General features: G+C 42.6%; 1 protein-coding gene across 6 annotated transcripts; it reads left to right on the top strand.

Moving 5' to 3' along the window:
• Positions 1 to 454: 454 nt before the first annotated feature.
• Positions 455 to 20124, top strand: SMAD5 (SMAD family member 5). Of its 6 annotated transcripts, none has more exons than XM_084838992.1 (7): positions 455 to 868; positions 2939 to 3467; positions 4227 to 4478; positions 7200 to 7316; positions 12437 to 12658; positions 13711 to 13967; positions 14592 to 20124. In XM_084838992.1, the coding sequence occupies exons 2-7, from the start codon at positions 3065 to 3067 to the stop codon at positions 14733 to 14735; spliced, it is 1395 nt and encodes a 464-aa protein (XP_084695118.1). In that variant the 5' UTR covers positions 455 to 868; positions 2939 to 3064; the 3' UTR covers positions 14736 to 20124. The 6 variants fall into 6 exon arrangements, with proteins under 6 accessions (XP_084695118.1, XP_084695114.1, XP_084695115.1 ...); XM_084838988.1 differs by having other exon boundaries at positions 456 to 1018; positions 7197 to 7316; XM_084838989.1 differs by having other exon boundaries at positions 456 to 868; positions 1019 to 3467; positions 7197 to 7316.
• The last annotated feature ends 2803 nt before the right edge of the window (positions 20125 to 22927 follow it).

A 22927-nucleotide genomic window follows, 5' to 3' on the forward strand; every position in this document is an offset into this window, starting at 1 on the left:
GCCCTCCAGACGTGACGCTGGCCCAGAATGCTGGGAGCTCCCCAGATGTGTTGCATGGGGACACCGGACTCAAAGCCTCTACTGCAGCCTTCCCCAACCTGCCGCCCTCCAGTGCTTCTGGAGTCCAACTCCCAGCATTCCCGACTATCGGCAACGCCAGATGGGAGCTGAAGCCCAACACATCCGGAGGGCGCCAGGTCGGGGGAGGCCGGCCTCATCCAAACCACTTCGAGGCGGCCCGAGCGGGCGCCGGAAAGCCCCAAAAGCGGCCCGGCCGCTCCGCTCCCGCGCTCTTGAGCCTCGTGAAGCGCCGCTTCTGGCTTTTATACCACTCCCCCCCCCCCCCCCCGCTGCGGACGGAGAGGCGGGAACGCAAGTCGAGATCCTCCTCCCTCCGGCCAGCAGCCGCCTGAGTGACAGCCAGGCTCAGCCAACCAGCTTCCGGCTTGCGCCTGTCACGTGCGCTGCCTGCTCGGCTGAGCGAGCCCGCCCGCGCGCTCAGGGCTCCCTCCAGCCTCCGCCGGCAGCCGCGCGTCAGGCGGTAGGTAGATTTCCTCGCTTGGCTTTCCGCGTCGTCGCTGCCTGGCGTACGAGGCAGCCCAGGCGGCGGCCCCCCCGCCTAGCGCCGCGTGAGGCGCTTTTAAGAAGTGGGGCGGGGGCAGCCGCCTTCGGGGCCCGCCGCGCCGCGCAGATCCCACCCCCGCCACTCCGCCGCGGGCGGGACGCGCGGCCGGGGCCTGGACCGAAGCCTGCATGGAGCCCGCGCCGGACGCCGCTGTCCTGTCCCTGGAAGAATCCGCACCCTCCACGTAAACTGTTGCAGCTCAGCTGAATCCGCCTGTTGCTGCCGCTGCCCGAAAACGAGACGGTAAAAAAGCAACTAGTGGTCTGTTTCTGGCCTGGGCCACTTCGGGCTCTAGGTGTGGGGCTGTCACGGTTGCATGGAGCTCCGTGCCAAAAAGCGGAAGCCCTCCCCGCTGTTTTCCTACATCCGGGTTTTTTTTGTTCCGCTTTTAAGGTAATTTATCACCTGAAGGTACAGGAAAGGTCCAAGAGTGCAGCTGCCACCTGCGTGCTTGAGATGGTGCCGTCCGGACGCGGGTTTGCCTGCAGTTTGTGAGAACGACACCTGGGTGTCTTGCTTACTTGTGGGCTGCTCGCATGACGCCACAGTGCTGACCGGGGAAATAAGCTTTGCCTGCTTGGTCTCTGTTACGATATACAGAGAGGACCAAGATTGGCAGCAGCCAGGGCAGCCTAACAGATTTTCGGAGCCAGGGAAGCTCAGCAGCACAGGTGATGGCTGCCTCTGGATGCATGTGTGTTCCCTGTTTAGGCATGCAACCTTCTGCCCCCCACAGAGTTGCAGATGTTGAAAAGCTGTTGCCACTCTCTTCTGATGAGGAAGGGAGTGCAGGTACAGCGCTTTGCTGTGTTCCCTCAGCTGGAAAAACAAGTAGCTGCTGTTCCCATGCCCGTTCTCATATGCAGCAGTGGGTCACCTGGAAGTAGCCGTTTTTGAGAAGCAGCCAGGCAAGCACCTCACTTTCTGTTGATTAGTGCTGTAGAAGTGTCCCGGAGCAGGCTAGCTGTTTTGACTTGCTAGAGCTTATCACAAGCCCCAAAGACAATATTTGGCAGTTTCTGTAGCAGGAGCGGAACTGACTTTGTTATTGACATCCTTTTTCTTTGTTTGGTGCTTGCTTTTTGCCAGCTGCCTATTGTCTGTGTCTGTACTTGTTGAATATTCTTCAGGGATTTTATGAGCTCTTATCAGCATGTTGCCACAGCACACTAGTTCCGTTTGTCATCATTACTCCCTTTTTATTTTTAAAAAAGTTGCAGATGGGTCTTGTTAGTAATACAAAAGGATGAATTTGATACTGTGAGATGCATTGTGCAAAGATATCATTTGGTGATAACGATCCTCTGAAGCAAGCAATGAGTGGTTACTTGGCATTTATTTTAAAGTGTATCTTCACCTCCACTTCTTGGGGTCTGACCACTGCTGACTCCAGGTTTTTTTGGTGGGTGGGAGCCCTTGGTCAGGATGCCCTCAGTGAAGCCCCTCTCTAAATAGGCTCATCTCACCACTGCCCATTCACTTGTCTTCTCCCACTGGGTTACAATCCACATGGCTGCCCAGAGGGAAAGGGAGAATATTGCTCCATCTCCTCACTCTGGTTACTGCTTGCATGCTCAAAGAAGGCAGGTGAACAGTCAAAAGCAGCAAGGAAGAGGAGCAGCAAGGCCAGGAGGCCCTAGGGGTTGGCCCTGGCCCCCTTGCTGTGGTGTGGACCTCAGTAGGTGTCCAACGATGCGTACTCCCTGACACCGGCCTTAGGTCTGACACAGGACTTGGGAAAATGAATTATAACGCATAAGGTGAATGATAATAAAAATAGTATCTTTTTACTTTGTTTTTTCCCATTGCATAGCACCAGCCCTGTTCTATAGTGGATAGTTTCCATTAAGTACTTAATAAATAATTAGGTATTGAATGCTGTCTTATTAACCGCATGTGTTTTTTGTAGTCGATGTGTTTCCACTTTCCTCTTACTTGATATAGTCCTTCTAATAAGGGGCATCAAACATTTCAGCAGATATATATGCAATAAACTGTCTGGCTGAAATTTAAAGCAAGCTTGGCCTCTTGCTAAAAAGTCTTTTTAAAATATGCCAAGCTTATTATCCCATTCAGTCCAATAATGTTGGGAAGAGTCTTGGCTCCAAGGACTTCGGTTGTCACCTCCACAAACTGGTTTTTCCATTTAAGCATTATATGCACGGCATGAAAGATTAAAAGCCAGTTACTGAATCTGCATCATGTGTGATATAAATGTAATTGTCTTTAAAAGTATCCAATTATTCTGTATCTCTTTGCCCTAGTTCTCTAGTGAGATGGCATCAACTAATGGACTGTAATTATTTTTAACAGGCCTAAGAAGACTTTTTTCCTTGGATTAAAAAGCATCAGTTGCTGCTCTGCAGCAGCAGTTACAAAACTGCTGCTGCACCTGAGAATCCACAGTTTAGTTCTAAAAATTGCTTAAAGACTTGTCAAATGACATCAATGGCCAGTCTGTTCTCTTTTACTAGCCCAGCTGTAAAGCGTTTGTTGGGCTGGAAACAAGGTGATGAAGAGGAAAAATGGGCTGAAAAAGCAGTTGATGCTTTGGTCAAAAAACTGAAAAAGAAAAAAGGAGCCATGGAGGAGCTGGAGAAAGCACTGAGCAGCCCTGGACAACCCAGTAAATGTGTTACTATTCCTCGTTCGTTAGACGGGCGACTTCAAGTTTCTCATCGCAAAGGCCTTCCCCATGTTATTTACTGCCGGGTGTGGCGTTGGCCCGATCTGCAGAGTCATCACGAGCTCAAACCATTGGACATTTGTGAATATCCTTTTGGATCTAAGCAGAAGGAAGTCTGTATCAATCCATATCATTACAAAAGGGTGGAGAGCCCAGGTGTGTTTGAATGTTACCCACCACAAAGTTTGAATGTTCACCCACCACAAAGTGTTAAATAGTAATATGATTTAGTGACTTGCTGAGGATGTTGCCTTGTTAAAAATGCGGAGAGTTAGATTGGTTGAGCTGAAATGGATACATTTCCCCCCCCCAGCTGAAATCTTCTGTGTCTTAAAGAGCGCTGATGCTCTATGTGTACCTTGGGCTGTGTTTCTGTTAGATTCTGTGCTATCTGAAAGAGGTTTTCTGATATCACTAACATGGAAGCAAAATGCCCCACTGATTTGATAACTGGATGTATCCCTAAACATGGAATATGTTTAGTTTCCATGGAAATATTTCAGCCGCTTCCATCGGTTAGGCATAAATCTTTATAAGTAAGTTGGAGGGAAAATAAAAATATTTCTTCCCCAACAGTCCCACTTTTTGATGTTTTGCATATAATATCTCTCTCCTTCACCTCCTTTCTTTTTGCGCAGTTCCCTTGCTTAACACGGCATCGCTTCGTTCTGTGGCATTCTGTGCAGATTGTTATAGTTCAGCTTTAAGTGTTCTGGGTTGGTCACCATCCTCAACACAATTTGTCAGTTGGATACAGTTCTGTACCCTACTGGCTGCTGTGGTGCAGACAAGATTTTTCTCACTGGGAAATGCAATGACAGATGTGTTTTGACAGGTGTGCTCTTGGCACGTGCTTCATCTCTCTTACTTATACTTAAAGAGCTATTTTAGTTATATTGTTCTCTTGTTTTCCAGTTCTTCCTCCAGTCTTGGTGCCAAGGCACAGTGAATTCAATCCACAGCACAGCCTTTTGGTTCAGTTCAGAAACTTAAGTCACAATGAACCGCACATGCCACACAATGCTACGTTTCCAGATTCATTCCAGCAGCCCAACAACACTCCATTTCCCATTTCTCCAAATAGTCCGTATCCACCATCTCCAGGAAGCGGTACCTATCCAAATTCTCCAGCCAGTTCTGGACCATCTAGTCCATTTCATCTACCAGGTAAAGACTATTTGTGCGGCAATCACTGAAAACTTTTATTATAAAGCCAGAAAGAGTTAGAATTACATCTATATCATGGTACATATTTTGTCATTTTTCTTGCAAACACCTTACTTACAGCTTTTGGATTAATCTAGTGACACAAGTTTAAAAGCTAAAAACAACAAAATGTCTATGTATTCCTGTGAACACTTCAGTTTTGGATGGGTAGTGGGACAGAAGACACAGGTGAAGGATTTGGGAAAAGTATAAGCCATTATTATTTATATAGTGCTATACATGTATATGGCGTACAAAGAATGAGAGGACAGGTCTCTGTCCCATGGGGCTTACAATCTAGAAAATGAAAGTAAGATGAGTTAAATGGTGGTGGGGTAAACAGGACAAATATGTTGTTAGGAGAATATTGGAACTAGGTTGCCGAACCAAAATTTTGATGGAAAAGGTAGATTTTGATAATGGATTTCAAACAAGTAAGAGGTAACATGTAGGCATTCTGGGAGGCAGTTCTACTTGTAAGGGCAACAAAGAGGAAAGTGGAGTTGGTTGAAGGAGTAGCAGCTTTCAGATGGCTGAGGGTATTGGAGTTGGACAAGCAAATGTCATGGATTTGTTGGGGTATAAGAGCGGAGAGAATGTTGGGCAAGGCTATGGAGGGTTTGAAGGTAAAGATGGGAAGCTTGTGCAGAATCTAGAAGCGAACAGGAAGCCAGTGTAGGGATATATGGAGGAGATATAAGGTGTGGTCAGAGCAACAAGAGATATGAATGATTTTGGCAGCAGAGTTCTGGACAGAGGAGAGTAGACTAATGTGAGACTCAAGTCCAGGACATGCACCAGAATTTTTCCCAGGGAAAGAGAGAGGAAGGACCTTTTTTATGTAATGTTGTAAAGAATAGTGACTTCCTTTGATGATGGGCTGAATTTTGGGGTTTCACATTTTCAGAATTTTGGAGGAGTCAAAGAGAAAACCAAGGCCAAATGCCTGTTCAACAGGGTGGATGGTGATGCTGACAGTGTATATGGAGAGTGATCAAGGAGAGAAGGGCTGAGAGGAAAGATGAGAAGTTCAATCTTGGACACATGAATTTTGAGACATTGACAAGGATCTGTGGGATTTCCTGAAGGGAGAAAGTTCTATGGAAGAGATATGGAGCTGGGTGCCATCAGCATATAGGTGGTACTGAAACCCATGGGATGTGATGAGTTCACTCAGGGAGAGGGTGTAGACAGAAAATAGCAGAGAGCCAAGAATGGAACCCTCAGGGACCCTAGCAGGATAAAGGAAAAGTAGTTGTAACATGCAGTGGCATCTTTCAATGTACTACAGAAGGAACCAGGAAAGAGAAGGCAGTGACAATATGGTGGAAATTAGGGATAATGGTAGGAGAGGTGGCAACCAGAAGTTGAGATAACGGATGCCTGGGAAGCTGTTCTTATAGATTCCTAAAACCTCAGAGCCCATCTCCAACCTCCAAAAAACTTACACCTACTTTGCACAAACAGCAGAGGTGATGGTGGGGTGACAGTCTGGGAACTGAACATCTTCAGGCTGTGGGTTAGCATGATTAAATGGTCTTCCATATTAAACACTTTTTACACACATAAAACATATTGGGGGAAGGCTATGTAGGAACTCTTCTCTCTGACATATACTTCTTACAGAAATGTACAGTAAAGTTTGTGTGTTTTAAACAAAAAAATGGAGGAACATTTAATCACATGATATCCTACCTGTAGCTGGAAATGGACAGGTACAGTTTTAGCATCTCTCCTGTTTCTTTCTGTGAACTTATCTCAGTCTAAGGCTTTCCCAGAAATAATCATAAGAGCAATTTTGGACCAATGGTGTTGTGGCGGAATAGGAGTTGTGAAGCAATTGTATTGCTAGTTCTGTCCTCAATTCTCATGTCTGAACTTTCTCGTTTTGCACTCCCTCTCAATGCCTGAGATTAAATTGGTGGGACAATTTTATAAAGAATACAGAGTTCCTATACATATTATATGGTTTTATTTAGCTCTAAGTGGTTTGAGGAAGCTGTTGAGGAATTGATGGAAGAGGTACCTAATCAAACCAGGGAAGAAGGAGAAAAGAGGGAGAAGGGGTGCTAGGCATTTTTAAACTGGCAATTTATTGAATATGTTTATAAGCCATTAGTAAAGGTACTGGGTTTGGAAGAATGAGGGACCTATCTTCATGTCCTAATTTTCTGCTTCTTCTGATGTCACATATTTTCTGAAGTGAGTGAGCCAGTTGTGAAGTATGTCAGTAAGAAAAGGGGAGGGCACTAGGGAGTGGTAAATACTTGTAATGTAAAAGTGGGTGACAAAATTGGAAAATGCTTTATAGGTTGTTCTAAGGATGTTAACTTTGAGTGGTTCCATTGATGTCAATGAATGGTGCTTCCAAGTATTGGTAGTTACAGTGTCACCCTGAGATCCTGGCCAGTGCTGCCCCCTGTGATTGCTAGAGAAGGAAGAATGAGATAGGAAAGATTTCAATTACATGTTGTGGCACAGAGGGCTATAAGGAAGTGGCTGAAGGAGAACAGTTAATTTACAGGGAAATATTGAATTCCAAAGGAAGCAGAAAAATGAGTGGAGGCAGGAAGCAAGGATGACACAAATGGGAACAATTGTCAGAGGGGAAAACAGGAGCTCTTATTAGGTGGGATAATATGTACTGGTTTCACTCAATTATCTAATTTTTCTTTATAGCAGATACTCCACCACCTGCATATATGCCCCCTGAAGATCAAATGGGGCAAGATACTTCACAATCTATGGACACAAGCAATAATATGATCCCTCAGATAATGCCAAATGTTTCTAGCAGAGGTGAGGTAAACAATGTATTTGGTAGACTTGTTAACATTTTATCGTTGGTATTTTCCCAATTTAAGAAGAGCAGCCTGCTTTCAAGCCTGCTGTTTCGCAGCTACTTTTCATCCCTTAAAACAGGGGTGGGCAGCTCGTGACTCTCCAGATGCTTTGGTCTCTAACTCCCTCAGGAAGAGCCATCGCTCGGTAGTAGAGCACCTGCTTTGCATGCAGAGGGCCCCAGGATCACCCCCTGGCATCTCCAGGTAGGGCTGGAAAAACTGCCCGAAACCCTGGAGAGCCACTGTTAGGCAGTGGCGACAATACTGTGCTGGATGGACCAGTGGTCTGATTCAGTATACGGCAGCTTGGTATGTTCCTGTTATCCCTTGATATGTTCCTATTATGCTGGCTAGGGCTGACGGGAGTTGTAGACCAGAACATCTGGAGGGGCGCAAGTCGCCCATCCCTGCCCTAGAATCTACAATTAAAGGAGTGCAGCTAACAGGATCGAGAGCGACCTCTCCCTGACCCAATGGGGAGCCATTGACAGTACTAGGTTAATGATGGGTCAGTGGCCTGTTCCAGGGTAAGTCAGCCTCAGATATTCATTGAAGGCAATGTGTGTTGTGACGCATAACCATACAGGTTTATTAGCAATAGCATTTTCAATTCATCTGCCCCACTTGTATGAGTTTTGGACCCTGCCCAGGAATGGCTTATGAGAAGCAATTTATAGGCCAGGAATGGGAACCTGTGGGCCTCCAGATGTTACCGGATTCCAGTATCTATCATCCCTGTCCATTGGTCATGCTGGTTGAGGTTGATGAGAGTTGGAGTCCAACAACATCTGCAGGGCCATAGATTCTCTATCCCTGCTATAGACCATACATGATGTGTTTTAATTATGTGTTTTAATTATTAATTGCGTTTTAATTATTATTTATTTAAGAAATAGATGAGCAACTTGTAGGCCAAAACATCTGAAGGGCCACAACTCCCATCAACCCTAGCCAACATAGTCAATGGTGAAGGATGATAGAACTTCATAGAATAGTAGGGTTGGAAGGGGCCTACAAGGCGATCGAGTCCAACCCCCAAGTCCAACTTATGAGTCAAAACATCTGGAAGGCCACACGTTGCCCACCCCTGCCTTAGAAGCTCATGTGCTGCTAGCAGCTTGGGATGGACAGCATCTGATGTTGTCCTTGGACTTGGCCATTTGGGAGTAATCCTGTTATGGGATGAGGATGTTGAAGTTCAGAGAGGAACTTCAGCGTTTGAGGGTTAGATATGCAGTACATTTCCTGACACATGGAAAGAGCAGCATGGAACAGGCTTTTATGGGGGGAGCAAAAGGCAGGAGTTGCTATAAAGACTTCTGGTTAGCATCTCTCCCATCCCTACCCCCCCAAACCTCATAATGAGTTTTAAAGAGGCTATGGGGTGTGGATGCTCTGAGGATAATTTTCTTTTTAAAATGTAATCCGCCATAAAGTATATGCTTTAATGACTGTTAGAGGCAAATTCAGTGTGTTAAACATTGGAATAAAAAATGACATGGTTTGCATGTCATGACCAACTATTGGTTAAACAACCCATAATTAGTCAGGGCCATGTAGGAGTGAGTAAGCGCACTGCCTCCCGTCACCTCCACTTCATTTTTGCTTTTGTAAGCAACCCTGAAATCTGGGTTGTTCGTCTTGATGTGTCCCAGGACTCTGGGTTGTTGAGAGGGAAACAGTGCAGAGATTTAACCCTTGTTTTTGTTGTTGGATTAAAACCCTGGGTTGTTTCCCTCTCAACAACCCAGATTTCCAGGTTCACGCATCATGAAGAACAACCCAGGAACGGGGAGTTCCTGGGTTGTTTACAAAAGTAGAGTGGAAGGAGACACCGCAAGCAGGCAGGAAGCAGGGCGGTCGCTAACTCCCAACAATCCGTGGGTTATTGTTGCTTGTGAATCAAGTCATTGTGTAAGTAGTTGTAACATGTAAAATGGTGCATGTTACCTGCTATTGCTAGTGAAGGTTCAAAGTTAGGCCAAAGAGAGCAGCCAACAGGAATGTATAAGAGGATACAAGATAAAATAAACATCTGTTTCATCTGCACTATTTCTGATGGCTTAGAAATGATTTTGAAAGAAATGGGACTCTATTTAAGGGTACCCTGTAATTGTGGATCTAATTATCTGCATTTCAGACTCCTACATGTTGAATGTTTCAGTGATCATGCCAACCAGACAAAGAAATAATGTTAAATCTGTATATCTGGAGTGGGCACCACATAGCCCATGGGCCACATGCTGTCCCCATGGCTGTTTTCACACCCCTGCTGCTGAATTTGTCACTATGATGGCAAATCATAGTAAAAGACAGAGAAAAGAAATGGTGGTTCAGCTATTAAATAAGGATGGCAAAATGATAACAGATGACAAAGAAAAGGCAGAGGTGCTCAATGCCTACTTTGGCTCAGTCTTCTCCCAAAAGAGGGTCTATGACCCCCCTGGCAAAGGCGAAGTACAGGCTGAAGGGGCAGGATTGCAGCTTGAGATCAATAGGCATATGGTCAAGCAACACCTAATTCCTTTGAATGAGTTCAAATCTCCAGGGCCAGATGAACTGCATCCTAGAGTGATAAAGGAACTGGCAGAAGAACTCTCGGAACCACTGTCTATTCTCTTTGAGAAATCATGGAGGACGGGGGAAGTGCCAGATGACTGGAGGAGGGCTAATGTTGTCCCTGTCTTCAAAAAGGGTAAAAAGGAAGAACCTGGGAACTACAGACCAGTCAGTCTGACATCCATCCCTGGGAAAATTCTGGAGCAGATTATAAGGCAATCCATCTGTAAGCACCTTGAAAACAATGCAGTGATTACTAGAAGTCAACATGGATTTGTCAAGAACAAATCCTGCCAGATGAATCTGATCTCATTTTTTAATCAGGTAACCTCCCTTATGGACTGTAGGAATGCTGTAGACATAATGTACCTCGACTTCAGCAAAGCTTTCGACAAAGTGCGCATGATATCCTGATGAGCAAACAAGCTCAATGTGGGCTAGATGAAACAACAATCCGGTGGATCCACAGTTGGCTACAGAATCAGACTGAAAGAGTGCTTACCAATGGGATCTTCTCCAACAGGGGAGAGGTGACGAGCGGGGTACCACAGGACTCAGTCCTGGGCCCAGTGCTCTTCAACATTTTTATTAATGACTTGGAGGAGGAGGTGCAGGGAATGCTGATCAAATTTGCAGATGACACCAAATTGGGTGGGATAGCTAATACTTTGGAAGACAGAAACAAAATTCAAAGTGATCTTGATAGGCTTGAGAACTGGGCAGAAAACAACAGAACGACATTTAATAGGGATAAATGCCAAGTTCTGCACTTAGGAATAAGAAACCAAATGCACAGTTACAAGATGGGGGATACGTGGCTCAACAACACTACAAGCGAGAAGGATCTTGGAATTGTTATCAATCACAAGCTGAATATGAGCCAACAATGTGATGTGGCTGCAAAAAAGGCCAATGCTTTTTTGGGCTGCATTAATAGAAGCATAGCTTCCAAATGCTGGGAAGTACTAGTTGCCCTCTACTCACCACTGGTTAGGCCTCATCTAGAGTAAGAAGGATGCAGACAAACTGGAGAGGGTTCAGAGGAGGGCAACAAAGATGATCAGGGGACTGGAACCAATCCCTATGAAAAAAGACTGAAAGAACTGGGCATGTTTATCCTTGAGAAGAGAAGACTGAGGGGAGATATGATAGTGCTCTTCAGGTAATTGAAAGGTTATCACAGAGAGGAAGGCCAGGATCTCTTCTCGATCATCCCAGAGTGCAGGACACGGAATAATGGGCCCAAGTGACAGGAAGCCAGATTCTGGCTGAGCATCAGGAAAAACGTCCTGACTGTTAGAGCAATACGACAATGGAACCAGTGACCTAGGGAGGTGATGGGCTGTCAGGGTGGACACTGAGCCCATAGAATCCCAGAGTAGTTCTGATTCTGAGGAAGAACAGTTGCTCCTGGGAGAGGAGCGCGCTCCTCTTTCCCAGGACCAATAGCTGACGGAGATTCCTCCCACCAGCATTCCTAGCTTAGATAGCAGTCCAGGGAGTGACAGAGCGCGGGAAGCAGACTTGGTGGATGCGCAACGCCGACGCAGAGAGTGGCGCCAAATGGAGGGCGCAGAAAGGAGGCGTAGTGCCCGGTTGGCACGCAAACAATGGCTGCGCCCAGAGGATCCAAAGGAAAAGGGGAGGGACTCTCCCTAGTCCTTAAGTTCAGGGGTCTGCCAGTAATTCCCTTTCAAACGGGGACCAACTGTTCCAACTTAGGGCATAGGTACTCTGCTGCTCAGATCTAGTTGCTAATGGTAGAGTTGTTAAGTTGTAAAAGAAGAATAAAGCTTTGAAAGGAATCCCTTTGTCTTTGTCTGGACTTGGCTACTGGATTAGACTGAGAGAGACCTCCAAGGAGCCCTTGACATGGGCTCTCCCACACTGGAGGCATTCAAGACGGGGCTGGACAGCCATCTGTCAGGGATGCTGTGACTTGGATTCCTGCATTGAGCAGGGGGTTGGACTCGATGGCCTTGTAGGCCCTTTCCAACCCTACTATTCTATGATTCTATGAAATTTGGTGGCGGCAGCCATTGCCGCACCAGTGGAGGAGGGGTGCAACCCCTGGTGTGCTCGGGGGGCAGGGGCAAGGTATCTCCCAGATCCTCAGAAGTTGCCCACCCCTGGGGAATATAAGAATTGTTTTGGTTTGTATCTGTAAATATTTTCAATAGATGCTGTTCTTGCAAATCCATTTAATATGGAGTTGAGCTGTGGTCTAAAGAAATGAGTAGTTCAGTGTAGTTAAAATATTTTAATGAAGTTAAACCTGAAAGTCTCTCGGGTTCACTTCTCAGCTTAACCATACTTTCAGTGGCCTGTAGGCAGTCAACTTTCTTCAGACTCAGTTCTGTCTGTAGTACTGGCTGCTGGAACGATTTCTGAGGAGATGCACAAGAAGCTCTTTGAGCACTTAGGAAAAAGCATTAATGTGAAGTTTTCTGTTGTGTGCAGGAGAGCTTGGTGATTGTACTGAATATTCACATGTTTCACGTTTTTTTGTGTTTATAGATGTTCACCCTGTGGCCTATGAAGAACCCAAGCACTGGTGTTCAATTGTGTATTATGAATTAAATAATCGAGTTGGAGAGGCTTTTCATGCATCTTCCACTAGTATCTTAGTAGATGGGTTTACAGATCCTTCTAATAACAAGAACAGGTTCTGCTTAGGCTTGCTCTCCAATGTTAATCGCAACTCAACAATTGAGAACACCCGGAGACACATTGGAAAAGGTAATATGGAAGTGTACATTGTATGACCATAAGCTTTACAGCAGCTTTCCCCAACCTGGAGCCCTCCAGATGTTTGGGACTTCAATTCCCATAAGTCCCAGCCAGCATGGCCATTGGGGGCAGGAATGCTGGGAGTTATTCAAAACATCTGGAAGGAACCCATTTGGGGAAGGCTAATTTACTGTGTGGATCTCAACAAATGAAATATAGCTGAGTGCAATATATCACTGCATGGGTAAAATACTGTAAACTTGCATGATTCAGCTAGACAATGCATGCCAACTTTAATAAAAATATTTTTGCAGGTTTATGATATGAAACCTTGCATTACAGTACTCTGTTCTCATGCCAGTTTTACCAGTTTGGATTTATTTCTTAATTACAAACACTGTAATCACTTTCTAAACTTTTGTTCTTGATGTACACATTTGAGGCTTTTGTGTCGAAATGGGTCCCTGATGGTAGTATAACATCTTAAAAATGAAACAAAACAGTGGAGGAGAGAGAGATGGTTGAGCCTGGCATGGTTGACTCCTGGCTTAAGTCTGGAACAAGGCACATTCAAGGATGGGTTTGCATGGGTCCATAATGTACTTAAATATTTCTAAAAGAAGCACTGCAAGGAACCCAAAAATCCCCATTGCATGTGTAGTGTCATCCAACAGGATACTCAACTTAATAATGTTTTATAAAATAACACCAAAATAAATCACAGAACAATACGATCATATGCTTTGATCCACTTTGTGATACTGCTGATGATTCTGATTAAAACCATTGTAATAAAGGGATACTAGCTTTAGCAAAATGTTTAGGTAATCTCAGTTAATTCTGTTTATCATTTATTTATTGAATCCTATTCTGCAGTTGGTGGAAATAGGACATCTAGTGGCTGGTAAGATATTGAGCGTTTGAAATGAAAGTGTACTCGGACATATTTGAACAACTGGAAACTATTTCTGCTGGAATCCTTTTCAAATAGAAATCTTACTAGACTTTCTGACATTTTTTCAACTAACTCTTAAATGTTTGGGGTTTCTCCCTTCCCCTAGGTGTCCATCTGTACTATGTTGGTGGGGAAGTCTATGCTGAATGCCTGAGTGACAGCAGCATATTCGTACAGAGTAGGAATTGTAATTACCATCATGGATTTCACCCTACAACTGTGTGCAAGATTCCCAGTGGCTGTAGCCTAAAAATTTTTAACAATCAAGAATTTGCTCAGCTTCTAGCCCAGTCGGTCAATCATGGGTTTGAAGCAGTGTATGAGCTCACCAAAATGTGCACAATTCGGATGAGTTTTGTAAAGGTAAGGTGCGTTTTATTTGTCATGAACTTACTGTAACTCATACGTTTGAGTAATGTTTTAAGTGTATTCACCAAGACAGTAACTGCAGTGTGTACAATCAGACTTTGGATGGTCTTTCACACTGTGTTTAATTTAGCAAAACCACAGAAGTAATTCACCATCTCTTAGAAGGGAGGGATGGGGCGGGAAGCTGTTCAGATGCATTATTTTCTGCAACACTTCTTCTTTGTTGCTGTACCTGACTTGGAAGCTGGTGCCAATTGGACAGATGCTTCCCCTCAGTATTCATTTGCGTGCCCTCCCAAGCAGGATGAGAATTTATGACTTTCTGCTGGCCGAATAAATGGTAATTTCCCTCCCACCTCAAAACATCTAGTAGCTCAGGTGTGCTGAAATTCCTAGCACAGAGAGGCCTGTGAAGAGAACAGTGGGATAGATTTAAGAATGTGCTTTCTGAGTGTGGAATGGAGGCACAACTGCTCAACACACCTATATTCTCTTGACTGTGATGTGCTGGATTTCTTTAGGGAAAAATGCCACTGTTTTTTAAAAGAAGTTATACTAATTGACATCAGTTGTTCTTAGATCTCTCTAACACTATTAAATATGTATCTATTTTTGTAGGGATGGGGAGCAGAGTATCACCGGCAAGATGTTACAAGCACCCCATGCTGGATAGAAATTCATCTTCATGGGCCTCTGCAGTGGCTGGATAAAGTACTTACCCAAATGGGCTCTCCTCTTAATCCCATCTCTTCTGTTTCATAGCGCCAAAGTAGTTCTTCAACAACTCTAATTTTAGTGACCATTTTCTAATTCTACAGAAACTTCCAGTGTGGATACTATAAGGACATACCATGTTTGCTTTCTACTCTTACCAATGACCAATTCCATTGTTTTTATTATCAATTTTCCTTTGATTTTGATACTAAAGAAACGATCAAGTTTGGAGAAAAACTGAAAATTCAGAATTTTTGTTTTCTTTGCTATACATATTTAAAAATATTTGACTCCACTGGAAATATATTGATCTGTCTACTAGGAACACATTTTTGAACTGACATGAGGGAATTAATAACACTATCTCGTCTGCGTATGTATGGGTAGCTCCAATTTACAACCAGTTTTTAATGTTGCGGTATAATTTTGTGGATGATGGAAGTCCATAAACAAAACTAGCTTTATTACACCTGAGATTGCCTTTAGCTTGAATAATAATGTGACTTTAGTATGTACATGTTGAAAAACACTTGTTACAAATAGTGATATTAGAATGCATTACTGCAAGTTCTGCCATAAACAGTAGCAATCTTATGTTTTACCCCCAATTCAGTTTAATATTGCCTTTACAGTGCAATCCTATGCATGTCTCCTTAAAAGTAAGTCCAGCTGATCTCAGTAAGACTTACTCCCAGGTGTGTATAGGATTGCTGCCTTAGTCACTGTTCTTAACAGTCTGTTATGAATATTCTCTTGCCTAGCCTAGTCTGTATTTTCCCTTGACTTAACGCTCATGCTGTGTGTTATCCTTTTTTTTAGGTATAGCTTTATGAGTGCAAAACACTACGTGTTGTATATAACATTGCAAGGAGATGCATTGTGCTTAGCTATCCATTTTACTTTGCATCTCCATAGCTGGTATCCTGAAGGCTTCCTAACTTCACTACTGTGATTTTGCAGTATCAGTTTGAGCCTTTTGTACTTCACTTCTACAACCAGCATATTAGGAATTTCACTTCAGTAAGTGATACAAAATGTTTGCCTTTTAGATTATTGGGGCAGACCTGCCCCTTGATGATAACAAAAAGATTATTGCCATCTGATAACTGGAACCTGTATGATGTAGGGGATCATGAATGTTAATCCTTCATATACGCAGGCTCCCTGGTAACCTGCCACTAAAGTTGTCAGTTTTAGCAGCCTGGTTGTATAGGAGTTAGTTCTTACTAAGCCTGAAGGGCTTAACAGAAGTAAAGACAAATGGTGCGGTTCTAGTGAATACGTAAGTTATCCTGTAGTAAGATGGCATTGGTGTCCATTCAGAAATATTTGTGTTCTCTGTATGAGAAAGGCAGGTGTATGCCTGAGTCACAGACAATTACCAGTACAATTAATCTGATGAAGATGCAGTTATCTTGAATGCGTTTTGTATATTTGGCAGCTACTCTATGCAAGCAGAGGCTTACTGAAAACCTAGCCTTAAAATATCTGATCTTCCTCAACTGACAGTGTAATTAATCTTGCTTCAGTGGTAAGTTATTGAAGGGTTTTTTCCCTCCCAAATACCTGTTTGCTATTGTCATGTGTTTTAATTTGCTTTTTTACGGCAATACTTAGTACCATGCTAAATAGATTTGCTACTGGTCAGGAAGAAGAATACCAAATATCTTTATGATATTTTCCCCCTAAGACAACAATTACAATGAAACGTCTCACTGCTTAGAGTGACCTGTCTGTAGTCCTCTGTGGATTCCACCCAAGCTCAGAAAAACTATGGAGTTTAGTACTGAGTAAAGCCTTCAGCATCCCGACAATGTTTACTTTTCCCCATTTCTTTCCCCTTTCCTTTACGGCTGTGAAAATAGCCTTCTGGCCTACACAGCTTTGTAAGATTTCCAGTGATTGGAGTTGAGGCTTTGGTGCCCCGTGTTGCTCCTTGGCCTGCCACCAACTAGCAGAAATGGAATAAAGTATGCAAAGTCTGGATTGGCTTGCAACCCATATGTCTCCCTACCCACTTAGGGAGCCCTTCCCACTCAGTATGATGTGATGTTTGGCTCCTCCTAAAGCTGTAGTTAATGGAGAATGTATTGTAGAATTCTGTTGATAGAATTCTTTAAATAAAGCAGGAGCTAGAGAGAGTGAATGGAAGTTGTCTAAAGCAGATGTGGGCAGAAGGTAGATTGTGGTCCACTGTGGACCAGCAGTTTGGACTACATTGTGGGAGCGTTTTTCAGAAAATGTTGGAGCAGGTGAATGGTGGTCTGATCCAGCCTGACAGTGACTGTCACTAAATCGGGGCTTTTCATTCCTTAACCTCCTGAGAGATTGAGTATACGTTCTTGCTCTGTTCATTTTAAAACTGATCGGTAGACCACAGGGATTCTGGTAAAGGACCACTCAAGAATGATGTTTGCCTAGCCCTACTTTAAGAAATCAGCTACTAAAAGAACTCATGGAATTCCTGCCCTAACCACGCAGAGCCAGCTGTTGGCTACATGGTAAGGCAAGTACTGCCCTCTTCCCACAGCTACTTAAGTGCTGGTAAGCTTAATATTGGTTACAGTTGCTATGCTATGCCATGTCATGCCTTGTCATGTGAAATTATCTTTAAGTTGTATACCCTGTGGTGACATTTTTTTGAAGAATATTACAAAGGTATAGAAAACAAGGAAAAGGCTATTTTGTAATTAAGAGTGCAATCCTATGCATGTTTAGACAGAAAAAAGTCCTACATGCTGGGAGTTGTAGGACTTTTTTCTGTCGAAACATTTATAGGATTGCACCCTAAATGTATTCCTGTGAACCTTGAGCCCCACAGATGTTGTCCTTCTATGTATGTGGTAGTCCTGTCATAAGAACATAATAGCTGGATCAGACCAAAGACCTATTTAGCCCATCATCAACTGCAGCCAACAGAAGCCCATGAGAAGCCCTCAGGCAGGACATGAGGGCACTAGCTCTCTCCTGCCATGATTCCCCAGCAACTGGTATCCTGGCTCAGATCCTGAAGGCAATATATAGCTATCATGATTAGGAGCCATTGGTAGTTGTATCCATCATGGGATTGTCTAATACCCTTTTAAGCCCATTTAAGTTGCTGGCCATCACCACATCTTGTAGTAGTGAATTCCTGCTGTCTATGTGAAGAAGTATTTCCTTTTGTCTGACATGAGTATCCCACCATTTCGCTTCATTGGATCATCCCATGTTCTGGTATTTTGAGGGAAGGGAGCCCATGATAAAGAATCTTCAAGGATGAGGAATAAAATGGTTTACATATTATCAGAAATAATATTTTGAGATTGCCTTAGAGCAAATAAATAAAATTGACTTTTACAAAGTTATAATGCTTTCTGTATAGATATTACTAGTTCCTACTTTTTAAAAAACAAACAAACAACTTCCTATGGCTTTTTTTTAAAACAGGATAAGTAGATTGGTATTGCTTTGTTATGTTATATTTTAGGCAGCTACTTACTCTTTAGAACTTCAGCCAACTCTTGCCTTTGCTGGTCACACTACTAGTGAAGGGCAGGTTTCAGTGAGAAGGTCTCCTGTGCAAGCTCCAGTGGAATGAACGGGAGCGGCACAGGAACATTGACTGGAATATGCTGTTAGCTTTTTTCCTCTGCAGTCATAGTAGCCCTAAATGCTCTGTACTTACACTTGATCTTATAACATATTTCCTTGAATTAAAAAAAAAAAAAGATTTGCAGTTTCGGTGCAAACAAGTTACTCTGCTGCATCACAGGTTTGCCTTAATAACTGACTTAAAATGTCTACTGTTTAAACCATCTAGGGCTCAATCCTATGCATGTTTAGACAGAAAAAAAGACCTACACGTTGTAGAATGCTTTTCTGTCTTGACATGCATAGATAGGATTGCGCCCCTAAAGACTTAAATATATTTTCAGGTACTGATACCAAGCAGTATATGCTGTGTTGTGGCAGGAGAAGTAATTCTGTGCACATTAGTTGTATCCATTGTTAGTCTAGCAAGTCCCATTTATTGCATTGGGTTTCCTCAAATTAGGACTAACATTGGATGCAACTCTATGTCTGCTTCTCATTGCAGTCAAACAATATATGTAGAACCCTTGTCTAGAGCAAGAATAGTACTTAAACTGCTAATTCATATTTTTGGACTATATTATGAGCGGTAGTCTGGGTAAACTAGCACCTGGGTTTCTTTTTTTCTTTTCAGGAACAAACTTATTAAATGCTGTTGCAACACTGTCTTTTGTTACCATTCTGCTCCTCTGAGATTTGTTTGTACATGCAGATTTTAGTTGCTGCTTCTTTAGCTCAGTTTCAATAGATGCTGTTTACACATCTGTGCATCAGAAGGCTAGTTAAGGAGTGCTTAATGTTACCTGGCGTATGTTTCACAGTCATAGATGGCTGGTCAAGCTGTTGTGCTTGCATAATGATGCATTTAGGAATGAGAGTAGACTGCTGATTCAAATTTAGTCCCAAGTCATGACTTCACTTTCATAGATACTATTTTTCTTCGGTAAAATGAGTAGATCATCTCATTCCTTCTTTCAATATGTCCTCTCTTAGCTATCTCTTTTAGGGGAAATTATGGAGGGGGATAACAGCAGACTCCACCTATGTGAGAAATTGACTTTCTGTCTAGATTCCAAGCTAGTTTAGTTTATTGCAAAACTGAATTACCTAAATTGTACAAGATTTTGATGCATCTGACTGGATTATAAACTTGCCGAAGGACCAAAGTATGTCATAGGCGTTATCTGACCATTTGTCAAATTCCTTATGATGCTTTTATTTCATTTTCACAACTCCTTGGTTTCACAGTGAGCATGGCTAAATTACAGTTTGAATCTTCCAAAACTTCTATTATCTCACAGTATCACACTTACTCTGATAATATATGTAAAATACCGGTTAGCAAAAACAACTATGTAACAGTCTTTTTATTTGTTTGTTTTTTTAACCATGGATTTATTTCACAGTATTACTGATGTTTACTTGTTGGACAGACGCTTGTAGTCTGTGGCTGAAAAATATTTTAAATATGTCAAGCTTCCTCAGACTACCTTACGAAATAATAAAAGTTAATGTTTTGTTACCTGAGTTGTTGGTAGGTAGCGGTATTTTTAATAAAGTCTTTAAAAAGTGTTGCATTCATGGACACGCACAATTACTCATAGAACTTTGAGATCTCTTTGAGGAAGTGCAGTTGAAATTCAAAGGTTGGTTTATACTCTTAATTATGTTTCACCTTGCTGTTTGGTGAATGGTATGCAAATGTTTATTACAGATATAACCTCTGTGCTTCTGTTTACATTGCAAGAGATGTTATTTTAGCACAAGATTTAATTTTATTCTTCTGAGTGCCTGCACTGCATTAGGTTTTGACTATGTTAATGTGTTTATTTTTGCAGTCTAAATAAACAATATCTTTTCAGAATGAACTTCTCTTATGGTATAAGTAGAATCATGAAGCTGCCTCAAGTGTCGCTGTCTAGGTTTAAAATGTATTTTTCAAAAAGCCGCACTTTATTCAAATAGCTTCCATATACACGCACCTTCCTTTCAGCATTGAAGAATTTAATTCCCTTTTTGTTTTGGATGAATGTTTGAGATATAACTCAGACTCATATAACTCATTTTAATACCTTTTGTTTTTTGGCTACAGATGTTTTGATTCATATCCAAATGACGATTCTCTAAATTGTCTCCTTATCCAAATGTAATCCTACTCTGGACTTTTCCTAACTTCCAAATGATGATGGTCCAATATGAAGAGTACCTTATTCATTCAGATGTCTTTTTTGATTACTTGATGTCCCAGAATCTTTTGGGATTAATGAGGGTATGCTGAGAAGACTTTGTTAATATATTTTAGTGTACGTTCATATGTATATGTAACAGGTGACCTGAGATAGTATAGGATCTTTTAGTAGTTTGTTTGCTTCATACATTTTAAATTCATATGCAAGGATGCCTTATGTAAAATGATGAATTGCCCTATTTGTCAAGATAATACAAGGTTGCATTTACATAATATGTCAACCTCATTGACTTCCTGATGAGAATGTAATGGCTATTGTGGTCAGTAAGACCTGACATACAGGAGACAGCATTGCCTGCTGTTAAAAGCCAACCCGAAGCTAATCGTGATGCTCTACTGCTTTTTAAAAGTTTCCCAAGCCTTGGTTTTCTTTAGCCAGCTTTTAAAGCTTCACATTCAAGGTGGCAGAGGACCTAATGACAAATAATTTTATTACATCTCTTGGTGAAGAGATTAGCATCATATGCTTCTGTGCAAAGTGGTAGTGCAATTTTGGTTCCCTAAATGCTATATGAGACCATTAGAAGCCTGCCTTTGCCAGTGACACAATAATGTTGGACTCAATGGCCTTGTAGGCCCCTTCCAACCCTACTATTCTATGATTCTACTATTCTATGTGCAGGAGTACAAAATGTACTGTTAAAGAAATAAGTATCCCTTCTGTGTTTGTTACCCATGCTTCACATTGAGTAATGGGGTGCATCACATGTTCATAAAGGCATCACTTCTCGGTGTCTTGGAACATTTTATTTAACACTGTTTTAGCCCTATATGGCCCAGCAGTTGTGCAGCAAGTAGCAAAACTGTTGTAATTGGTGGCAATCAGTATCAGAGGTGGTGTGCTTATGTACACCAGTTGCTGGGGAATGTGGGTGGGAGGGTGCTGTTGCCCTCATGTTCTGCTTGTGGGTTTCCCGCTGGCAGCTAGTTGGTGAACAGAATGCTAGACTAGATGGACCTTGGTCTGATCCAGCAGGGATCTTCTTATGTTCTTAATGGGCTGCAGGCCTGTTGTGTCTTGTTCCTTGGCTGAGATATGTTCAGTTACAACAGACCTGGTGGTTTCTTGCATGGCAGTCAAACTGTGGTCTCCAAACTCAAGGTATGCTTGTGGTTTGCCGGAGGGAGGAGTGGAGTACCAGTGCAGCTCAGCCTCTGGCTAGAAAGAACTGTGGTGTGTGTTTTGGCTTTTACTTGCACTTATGGAAATTCAGGTAATCCTATTTGAGGACTGGAACATACAGAAAAAGCGAAGCCTGTGTTTTAGATTTTCCTTACCTTAAATGCTGTTTCCAGAAAAATCAAGAGATTGAGATCTACCCAAATAACCTAGTGTTAGAAAGCAAATACCTGGAATGAAATATCCTCCCAAATAAATAGCAATAGAATGAACACTCTTGAGTTCCAGTACACTTTCAATAGAGTTATTAAATGAATGCAAATCTTAAGTTTTCACTGGGAAGCTCTCTTCACAGATGAATAGATCAGATTTCTCAAAAACATTGCACAATATCTACTTTCTAGGGAAAGTAGCTTTCTAGTAGAAAGTAGGCACCTACATGTGATGGTGGTGTTGTGATGAGAAATGCACTTCTGCCTGCCTGCCTGGCAATTCTGATGCTATTTTGTCATCAGGTTTTTATTAAACGTTTTGAGTGTTCCTATGCTATATAGGTTGAGCCAGAGGAGCTCTCATTTAGTAAAAGATTAAGGGGTGGGTGGGAGCTGAGGCAGCTCACAGCTTAATTCCACAAATTCCTGCAATTATAAGGGATGGAACAAAACGATGGTGGAAAAAATAGCCATGCTTTTCTTGCAAGGTGTCTCCATTCTTCACTTCCTGCTGAATGTTCAGCCTTGGTGGCCTGTTTTTTTGGGAATTCATTGTAGATTCTTATTAACAGCTTTTGACAGCTGTTATGCCTAATTTAAAATGGCAATTTGTAGAACAAAATTATGAAATGTTTGGGGTAGTTCTCTCTCTTACTCTGTGCATGGAGATGTTGGAGCAAAATGAGCAATTACTCTACAAGGTAAACAGTGCATTTTTACCTTGAGGGTTTTGAGCTAAAAGTGTGAGAATCTAAGCAGAACTGGCATTACTGCCTCCAGAAATAGAAAAGTCGGTGCTCTTTTTTCTTTTTTCTTAGTAATGGATTGGTGCATATAACGATGTGGAAATATTCACACAGCTCTCCAGTTTGCCATGAATGCACATGCCCATCCCCATTTTAAGATTAGAATCTACTCTCCCAAATAAACAATAGCAGTGTGCATGGAGAGCAAAGGTTTGTGTCTGAAAAGGCCCATATGTGTCCATGCATGCAAAGTGCTCCTGCATGCACATGGGGACATGATTTTGCTGTCCAGCAGTAGTCTTCTCTTCACCCTGCGCTGCATGGTGCTCCAGCGGGGCCCC

Source organism: Heloderma suspectum, chromosome 2 (genome assembly GCF_057233095.1).
Source record: "Heloderma suspectum isolate Gila_16-S chromosome 2, 16-S_ref, whole genome shotgun sequence".
NCBI classification, from domain to species: Eukaryota; Metazoa; Chordata; class Lepidosauria; order Squamata; family Helodermatidae; genus Heloderma; species Heloderma suspectum.